General features: G+C 48.4%; 1 protein-coding gene across 1 annotated transcript; it reads right to left on the reverse strand.

Annotated features, from left to right (window-relative positions):
- Window positions 1-1,421: 1,421 nt before the first annotated feature.
- KCTD14 (potassium channel tetramerization domain containing 14) lies at window positions 1,422-9,625 on the reverse strand. The gene is made up of 2 exons (XM_033204368.1): window positions 9,479-9,625; window positions 1,422-2,945 (listed from the first exon to the last, which is right to left on the reverse strand). The coding sequence occupies exons 1-2, from the start codon at window positions 9,566-9,568 to the stop codon at window positions 2,268-2,270; spliced, it is 768 nt and encodes a 255-aa protein (XP_033060259.1). The 5' UTR covers window positions 9,569-9,625; the 3' UTR covers window positions 1,422-2,267.
- Window positions 9,626-10,130: the final 505 nt, after the last annotated feature.

The following is a 10,130-nucleotide window of genomic DNA, read 5'->3' on the forward strand; positions in this document are numbered from 1 at the left end:
GCCTAGAAAGTTCTCATACCATGGAGACTAGGCCTTTTTCCTCAAGGGCAAGGGACAATATGTTTAAAATACTTGGGCATAGGAGCAACCCAACAGCCCCAAACCTGGAGTTCTCAAAGGGATGGGATGAATTACCGCTGTCGGTTCTAAGTATTAGAGACAGCTGCTCAGGCTTTTGAAGAAATGGCAAGGAACAGAAAACTGAAAATATCCTCAAGGAGTCAGATTCTAACCCAAAAGAAAAGCTTCTGGACATTGATTGAAATATACATGACACTGCAGGAGGGGAAGGTATCATAAGGGGAAAAATTCAGTGGTTTGTGAAAGGTCTGGATGGAGACAGTGGTTATCCCATTAGGGGGCAAAGCCAGGTTCTTATAGGTACACATGATCTCTCTTGAATAGAGGTCACTTCCAGATCTGTCACCACAGAAGAGGTGTCCCAAAGGAAAAATAAACAAAGTGAGAGAGAATTGGGTAGGTAGTACTCATTCTAGCTTGCCTGGGACTTCCAAGTTGATTTTACTTATTTATTTATTTATTTGTCTGTTTGTTTGTTTGTTTATTGAGACAGGGTCTCCCTGTGTCACCTAGGCTGGAGTGCAGTGGCGAGATCTTGGCTCACTGCAACCTTTGCCTCCCAGGTTCAAGCGATTCTCATGCCTCAGTCTCCGAGTAGCTGGGACTACAGGCATGTGCCACCATGACTGGCTAACTTTTTTTTTTTTAGTAGAGACAGTGATATGGTTTGGCTGTGTCCCCACCCAGATCTCATCTTGAATTCCCACATGTTGTGGGAGGGACCTTGTGGGAGGTAATTGAATCATGGAGGCAGGTCTTTCCTGTGTTGTTCTCATGATAGTGGATAAGTCTCATGAGAGCTGATGGTTTTAAAAAGGGAAGTTTCCCTGCACTTGCTCTCTCTTGTCTGTTGCCATGTGAGATATACATTTCCACCATGATTGTGAGGCTTCCCCAGCCATGTGGAACTGTAAGTCCATTAAAACTCTTTCTTCTGTAAATTGCCTAGTCTCAGGTATGTCTTTATCAGCAATGTGAAAACAGACTAATACAGATGGGGGTTTCACAATGTTGGCCAGGCTGGTCTTGAACCCCTGACCTCAAGTTCTCCACCCGCCTCAGCCTCCCAAAGTGCTGGGATTATAGGCTATGAGCCGCTGCACCCAATGAGACTTCCAAGTTTTTATACTGGAAGTCCTGTATCCCAAGAAACCCTTTGGTCCCACGAAAGAAACCCTATGTCCCAAGAAAGTTCCAGACAACCCACAATAGCTGATCAAGCTACTACACAGGGAAGGGGGTCATCTATCTCAGACCTGGACTTGGAGAAGAATGAACGTTGACATGTATCCTCCTTTAGAGGATGAGTCCTGTATTAGGCTGAGAAGCAGAACCAAAACTGAGACTCTCATGCAAATGGTTTATTGATGGAGTACTCTTTGGAGAAAGGGAGTGAGGGAAGCAGTGTAGGACAGAAAAAAAAAAAATTAAGTAAGAATGTGCTCTCAGAAGACTGACTTCAGCCTGATTCCATGAGGAGCTCTGGGAAAGGAAGTTCCTCGATGTAAGAGGTCAGTCTTTTGTACCTCCATACAAGAGGCAGCAAATCTTTTCTAGAGATGGTCTCAAAATTAGAATACATCAAAATCACTTGGAGGGTTTGGTAAATCAGAATGCTGTGCCAACCCCCGGAAATTCTGATTCGGTAGGTCTGGGGTGGGGTCTGAGAATTTGTATTTCCAGGAAGTTCACAGGTAATGCTGATGATGCACTTCGAAAACCTCCACTCTAGAGAAGAGGACAGCTCTGAGGTTTTAGCACCCACAGCATCTCGCAAAGGGGATCAGGAAAGCACCTGCTACATGAGGGCACATGCCAGAGACAGATGGATTGGACCACAAGCTGGGGCTAGGTAGACTACATCTTTAGGTCAGAACATCTAGATTCACAGTATCTTGTATGTTCCTGTTGTCATCCCACATCTCTTGCCAACGCATTGTTGAAACATTGTTAAAGACACATGAGGCTTTGAAGAGGAAGCAGCTGCAAGTTGCTAGGCAAATATAGTGGTGTCAGTTGCAATAGAGTGGAAAGTCCTTAAATGGGAGACCAATATTTAGGAGCAAGGCTCTAGATCAACCCTGGAAATTGCCTGATGTTTGTGAAATTAAAGGAAAATGGCATTGATGGCAACTTTTAATTTCATAAGCCATGCTAGAACTCCTAACAGTCTCTGCTCCTGAGGATCACCACCAGGTGAAGGTGAATGAATAAATGTTAAAATGGAATTCGTTTCTTTTGGTGGGGTACGTCAGGTAGAACTTGGAGAATACCTTGTACCCCTGGGCCTTAATGTCCATCTCCAGGCAGTGCATGAGGTCACTGTTGTCTAGGACTGCCTTCCAGGGCCCAAACTTGACAACGGACTTGAACATCTTCTTATCCTGCAGAAAACACAGGACCTCTGAATAATATGCATCCTGCTCCTCCGTTTCCACCAGGCACACAAGCACGCTGGACTTCCGCGCTGTTATGCCCTCTGCACGTGCCAGGCGCACCATGAGCTCCAGGTTCTCGCCATAGCCCGGCACTTGCAGGAGAAACTGCTTCCGAGACACCTGCTCACCAAAGATCTGCGGCATGTCCTCCAGCAGCTTGACCAAAGGCTTGATTTCATAGAACTGAGCCTCACGGTATACTTCAGGGATGTGCTGTGTGGGCACTTGCCCAGTGCGCAGGTAGTCCAGGATGGGTCTGAAATAGGTGCTGGGGCGGTCGATGAAGAAGCGGCCCTCTGCATCCATGGAGGCCTTGGCTGAGCTAGAGAACATCTCTGCCAACTTTGAGCCCGGAAATTTCCTCAGGGTACCCAGGGTGGTTGTGTGGAACTCACCCCCCACATTCAGCTCCACAACAGTAGACATCTGGGGGCACAAGAGACAGAGTAAACCAACATGCCGTCTCCCCTGAGCTCATGACTTATTTTTATCCAAAGAATAACTGGATAAAAAACGTAGGGGAGCCTTAATGTTTGGCTTCGGCTAGTGAAAGGCCCATCTTACTAAAGAGGGTTATATTGATGCTGTGTTGCTCCAGGAGGTGGCTTTTCTTTTTAAGACAGAGTCTCGCTCTGTCGCCCAGGCTGGAGTGCAGTGGCACAATCTCGGCTCACTGCAACCTCCACCTCGATTAAAGCAACTCTTCTGCCTCAGCCTCGCTAGTAGCTGGGACTACAGGCGCCCGCCATCATGCCCAACTAATTTTTGTATTTTTAGTAAAGACGAGGTTTTGCCATGTTTGCTAGGCCGTTCTCAAACTCCTGACCTCACACGATTCACCTGCCTCAGCCTCCCACAGTGCCCGGCCGAGGGTGGGCATTTTAAGGAGGAAGAAAGGTTTCTGTTTGAAAAAAGAATACCCATTCAAGCATCTTAATTTTAGGTCATAGAATGTTATGGGAGGAGGCCAGGCACAGTGGCACACGCCTGTAATCCCAGCACTTTGGGAGGCTGAGGCAGGCAGATCACCTGAGGTCAGGAGCTCGAGACAAGCCTGGCCAACTTGATGAAACCTTGTCTCTACTAAAAATACAAAAATTAGCCAGGTGTGGTGGCATGTGCCTGTAATCCCAGCTGTTCGGGAGGCTAAGGCACGAGAATCACCTGAACCTGGGAGGCGGAGGCTGCAGTGAGCCAAGATAACCCCACTGCCCTCCAGCATGGGTGACAGAGTAAGACTCTGTCAATACATATTGTAATATTGTAAGACTCTGTCTTACAAAAGTAGAAGAATGTTACAGGAAGAGGCTGCCATGGAAGGAAGTCTCAGCAATGATACTTCCAAAGTCTGTGGCCTTCGGCAAGCCTTTTTCCCTCTTAAGGCCTCAGTCTCCTCATCTATAAAATGGGGATACTGGCTGGGCACGGTGGCTCATGTCTGTAATCCCAACACTTTGGGAGGCCATGGCAGGAGGATCACTTGTGGCCAGGAGTTGGAGACCAGCCTGGGCAACATAGCAAGACCCCATCTCTATTTTTTTAAAAATAGGTTTAAGGGAAAAATTTTTTTTTAAAGTAAAGGCCAGGCATGGTGCCTCACGCCTATAATCCCCATACTTTGGGAGACCAAGGTGAGTGGATCACTTGAGTCCAGGAGTTCAAAACCAGCCTGGCCAACATGGCGAAACCCCATCTCTGCTAAAAATACAGTAATTAGCCGGGCATGGTAGCACACGCCTACAGTCCCAATTGCTCGGGAGGCTGAGGCAGGAGAATCACTTGAACCCAGGAGGCAGAGGTTACAATGAGCCGAGATCATGCCACTGCACTCCAGCCTGGGTGACAGAATGAGAGTCCAACTCCAAAAAAAAAAAAAAAATAGGAAGTAAAATGGGAACATGGAGTTGTTACGAAGTCAAGAGTTCCAAACTGGCATGCCCAGCTCTGATCTAAGATATAATAAAAGCCAAGGGTAAGGGAGGAGGGACACTTCCAACATTTCAGAAAGACGAAAGAAACCATACATGTGTTCATTTGGGAAGCATTTCTTGGGTATTTACTATGTATCCACATCCTGTGCTGGGAGTTGGGTACAAAAATTCTTATTTCATGTAGTTCAGAAGTTCTGGTTAACAGTTGGCATTACCTTGATTTATTTAAAAATGGAATTTTTTTTCTTTCTTTTTTTTTTTTTTGAAACAGAGTCTCACTCTGTTGCCCAGCCTAGAGTACAGTGATGTGATCTTGGCTCACTACAACCTCAGCCTCCCAGGCTCAAGCAATTCTTGTGCCTCAGCCTCGGAGCTGGGATGGCCACCCTGTAGCTGGGATTACAGATGTACAGTGCACGACCAAGCCTGGCTAATTTTTGTATTTTTAGTAGAGACTGGGTTTCACCATGTAGGCCAGGCTGGTCTCAAACTCCTGACCCCAATCTGTCCACCTCGGCCTCCCAAAGTGTTGGGATTACAGGCGTTAGCCATAGTGCCTGGCCAGAAAATTGAATTTTTTTTAAGAGATGGGATCTTGCTGTGTTGTTGCCGAGGCTGGGGGTGCAGTGGCATGATCATAACTTACTGCAGCCTTGAACTTGGGCTCAGGTCATCCTCCTGCCTCAGCCTCCCAAGTAAATGGGACTACAGGACATTCGACACTGTATCTGGCTACTTAAAAAATATTTTTTAAGAGATGGGTTTTACTGTGTTGCCCAGGCTGGTCTTGAACTCCTGGCTTCAAGGCTTCCTCCTGCCTGAGCCTCCCAAGCAGGTGGGATTACAGGTGCAAGCCACCACCCCCAGCATAAATGGAATTTGTTTGATGAATGTTTTTCCAAATATGGTCCCATGGGACTTAAATAATAACAGGAATATTCTTGGTAATGAAAAGGCCAGTAACTCTACATATTGTGGGTGTAAAACTGCTTCACAAACTGTGAAGAGCAGTGCAAATGCAAGTTAAGTTTGGTTGTTCAACAGAACTTTTAGAGGCCACCTCTCTGTGCCAGACCCTGGGCTGAGCACTAAGACTGGTTATTAAGTGATGATGTCAGAATTTGAACTCAGGTCTGTTTTACTCCAAGCTTGAGCTCTTAGTGATTACATAAATAAATTACCTTCAGTCTTCCAATACCTTCACTCTTCATTCCCTTAGTGACTCATTCATTCAACAAAATGTATGCCTAGTGGGAAGGTTGGTGGGAAGAGGGATATGGAAACAGACAGTCTAGTAACTCTGTGTAGTGCTTTAAATGGATTATCTAATTCAGCCCTCACAACACTTCCATGAAGAACGTATTAAATCTCCATTTTACAGAAGAAGAAACTAAGGCTTAAAGAGATAAAGAAAGTTGCCTGAGACTGGCTATTAAGTGATGATGTCAGAATTTGAATTCAGGTCTGTTTTACTTCAAGCTTGAGCTCTTAGTCATTACATAAATTACTTTCAGTCTTCCAATACCTTCACTCTTCATTCCTTTAGTGACTCATTCATTCAACAAAATATATGTTGGGCCTATTACATGCAAACCTTGTGCCAAACAGAACAGGACACAGTCCCTGCTTTCAAGGAACTCACAGGGGAGTGGGAAACAGATGGCTTAAGCACGTAGGTGCTGAGAAGGAAGACTCAAAGGTAGGAGGGGTCAGGTCCTTTTGTGGATGTGTATCGGAGGCTGTCAGAGAAGGTTTCCTAAGGGATGTGATGGCTGCTGCTGTGGAATAGATGCGTGGTGTTAGAGGGAAGGCTGGATTTCCAACCTGAAGATTTTACCACAAGAGTGGGGATGGGGACAGGGCTCAGGAATGTCACTCAGTCTGATGTAGGTGTGTCCTCATTCTCAACTGGTCTGTGGGCTCTCCTAAGATTAAAGTACTGGAGTTAAGAGAGCCAAAGGCAGGCTGGGCGCGGTGGCTCAAGCCTGTAATCCCAGCACTTTGGGAGGCCGAGACGGGCGGATCACAAGGTCAGGAGATCGAGACCATCCTGGCTAACATGGTGAAACCCCGTCTCTACTAAAAAATACAAAAAAACTAGCCAGGCGAGGTGGCGGGCGCCTGTAGTCCCAGCTACTCGGGAGGCTGAGGCAAGAGAATGGCGTAAACCCGGGAGGCGGAGCTTGCAGTGAGCTGAGATCCGGTCACTGCACTCCAGCCTGAGCGACAAAGCGAGACTCTGTCTCAGAAAAAAAAAAAAAAAAAAAGAGAGAGAGAGACAAAGGCAACCGAACTGCTGGAGAAATCTGATTGCCATGACAACATCTCCTACCAGGGGACAGTTCTGCTGACTGGAAGGGAGAAGGCAGAGGAGAGGATGCATCTTGACAGCAGCCAAACAATAGAGCTGAGAAAAAGAAGCCCAGAACCTCTGACTTTTTCTCCCAGAAACCTCAAGGCCCCTCGGCAGGACTGTTTGGTTAACCCTGAGGTCACCTCTGTAAAGCACCCAGTTAAATGCAAAGTTGCAGACTTTACCCCTTGAATGGACCAATATGTTCTCATTACTCCTACACTGCTGAAAGCTCCCAGGCCCTCCTAATATCCCCATATTACAGGCAAGGAAAGTTCAGAGAGAAGTCACACAGCTAGGATGTGATGAAGTTGGAGCTGAGATGAAACCTGTATTAGCATGACTCCAACACAATATGGGTGCCTCACTCCCATCCTTCCCAACATCCTGCCCCACTACTGCCAATACTTAGATATGTGCCCAGGGCCCTTTGCTTTCCTTCTCTGGGCCTAAGCTTAGTTATCTGTGAAACAGGAAGGCAAAATGGACCAAGAGAACTCTAAGCTCCCCCAGCTCTGAAAGTCTAACAGATCCAATCACATCTAATGTCCTTTCTGAAGCTAATTTCCAGATGCTTCAAAAAATAGGCTGGGTGCAGTGGCTCACGCCTATAATCCCAACACTTTGGGAGGCCCAGGTGGGAGGGTCACTTGAGGCCAGGAATTCAAGAGCAGCATGGCCAACATGGCAAAACCACATCTCTACTAAAAATACAAAAAATTAGCTGGGCCCTGGTGGCGTACGCCTGTAATCTCAGCTACTTGGGAGGCTGAGGCAGGATAATTGCTTGAACCCGGAAGACAGAGGTTGCAGTGAGCCAAGACTGCGCCACTGCACTCCAGCCTGGGTGACAGCAGGAGACCCTGTCTCAAAAAAAGTTTCCTGTGCTGACATCTTCAGCTCCATTTCTTTATCAAACAAGACCTCAGCCCTGTTCCTAAGCTCCTTTTTGTTTTTTTGTTTTTGTTTGTTTTTTGTTTTGAGACAAGGTCTCACTCTTGCCCAGGCTGCAGTGCAGTGGTACAATCTCGGCTCACTGCAACCTCCACCTCCGAGGCTCAAGCGATTCTCCTGTATCAGCCTCCAGAGTGGCTGGGACTACAAGCGTGTGCCACTATGTCCAGCTAATTTCTGTATTTTTTATAGAGACAGGGTTTTGCCATGTTGGCCAGGCTGGTCTCGAACTCTGGAGCTAGGTGATCCACCGGCTCTGTCTCCAAAAGTGCTGGGACTACAGGCATGAGCTACCACACCTGGCTGAGAGTACCTTTTCTGAAGTACAAATCTGATCCTATCACTCCCTGTATTAAACACTTGAACAACTTTTCATTCCCTTCCAGATAAACTCCAGACTCCATAACAAGGTTTAGAGGCCCTTTGCAACTGGACTGCTACTTCAACCCTCGCAATCAGCTACCAGAACCGCCTGTTGCTCCCCACCCCTCCAATCCGGAGCAACCCAGGCCCCCTCACCTCCAGAAGCTCACTCACTTGCCATCCACACTCCTTTCTCTGACCCTACTCATCCTTCAGATGAATTCCTCTGGGAGTCCCTCAGGGTGGGTTGTCTCATTGTGATCCCAGAAGGTCCTACACTACTATACTTCACTGGCCTGGCAGTTCTTCCCTTATAATTCCCTGTTTGTTCATTGATTGCGAGGTTCCTGCCCAAGTGCTGTGTTTCACGCCTGTAATCCCAGCACTTTGGGAGACTGAGGTAGGAGGATTGCCTGAGCCTAAGAGTTTGAGTCCAGTCTGGGGTTTCAACCAGGAGTTCAAGACCAGCCTGGGTCTCACCAACATGGCGAGACTCCGTCTCTATTTTAACAAAAAACAAACAAAAAGGCTGTGAGGCTCCTAAGGGAGGAGAATATCCTCTGATTTACAGGACCATCTAGTGTTCTGTTCAAGGCCAATCTTGCCCTACCTGGCATCATGCACGGTGCGTTACACTTCCCCAGTAATTCATTCAGGCATTTATTGAGCACCTAGGGTGATCCTGGCACTAGGCATGTGACTTTGTCAATAGCCAACAGCAATGACGTGACCATGGCCCTATTAGAGAGAGCCACGCTGACCTGCTGCTGGATCTGCTTTCCCTTCCTCCAGGTCTTCAGGATGACTCTCAGTGCAGGAGAGAACCCGAGTGTTCTGCTTCTAGAGCGCACCCAGCCTTTTCCCCATCCTCCTCCCCAACTCCCCTCACCCAAGCCCGGGGACCAGGCAGGCAAGCAGAGGGATTCGGGTCACAGCCAGAGGGCAGGGGCAGGGGCAGGTTGGAGAGGGCTGCGGGTGAGGGAAAGATCCTCTGGCCAAGCTGGTTGGATGGGCTTCTCCCACTGGGAGCAGGGGAGAAGGAGGGGCAGAGGAGAAGCCCTGGACTAGGACAAGCCCGGGGGAAGAGAGAAGGGAGGAGAACTAAAGACCGAATGTAGAGGGAGGAAGCAAAAGGGCAAAGAGGAGAGGCTGGACAGAGCCAAACCAGAAAGGGACACCGAGGCGTGAAAGGAGAGCGATCCGAGCAGGAGGGATAGCAAAGACAGAAGAGAGCGACCAGCCCGAGGTGCAGGGAGACAGCGCGCCAGAAGTAGGGGGCTCGGGCGGCTGGAGGGACGGGCGGGAGAAACTGGAAGGGAGGGGCAGAGGCGCGGGGACGCAGCTAGCCTCGCACTTACCGTCAGCCGCCCGGGCCGGGGGGACTGGGGCAGAGGGGTCTGGCTCGTCATCCTGCCCTCTGGCCGCTCCACTGCGCAGCCCTGCCACATGCAGATCACTTGGGCCAGCGGAAGTGCCCCTGGCTGCCCGCCTCTAGGTGGGGACACCGAGGCTCAAGGCGGGACGGGGCTGGGCCAGGCGTGGCTTGTAGTGAGACCAGGCCAAGTGCAAAAGGAAATGAACAGTCTGTCCATTTGAGGCTTTTAAAAGTTGTTAGACCCTGAGGAGGGCTGACTTTGGAGACTGAGAAATGGAGCAGACCCCTTAAGTACTGACCTTTTGATATGGATTAATTTCCTTCCTTTTCTTTTTTTCCAGAGACAGGGTCTCACTCTGTCGCCCAGGCTGAAGTGCAGTGGCGGATCAGGCTCACTGCAGCCTCAACCTCCTGGGCTCAAGTGATCCTCCTACCTCAGCCTCCCAAAGTGGTGGGATTACAGGCCTGAGCCACAGCACCTTGCCTCTTCCTATATTTTCTTTTTCGGCTCAGATCAGATGGCCCCTGAGATGAAAGACCCCATGACTAAGATAAAAGACCCTTTGAATATTCCATCTTAATGTGGAATGTTAAATGTACCTTTCTCAAACAGAAACACTGCCTAGAATCAATTA

This window comes from Trachypithecus francoisi, unplaced genomic scaffold (assembly GCF_009764315.1).
Source record: "Trachypithecus francoisi isolate TF-2019V2 unplaced genomic scaffold, Tfra_2.0 Lachesis_group8, whole genome shotgun sequence".
Lineage (NCBI taxonomy): Eukaryota > Metazoa > Chordata > Mammalia > Primates > Cercopithecidae > Trachypithecus > Trachypithecus francoisi.

Bases quoted from the DNA above. Each gene is read 5' to 3' on its own strand.
- KCTD14 (XM_033204368.1), bottom strand. From the start codon at position 9,568: ATGTGGCAGGGCTGCGCAGTGGAGCGGCCAGAGGGCAGGATGACGAGC. The intron at 2,946-9,478 runs GTAAGTGCGAGG...TTGTGCCCCCAG, and splicing joins CCCGGCCCGGGCGGCTGACG to ATGTCTACTGTTGTGGAGCT.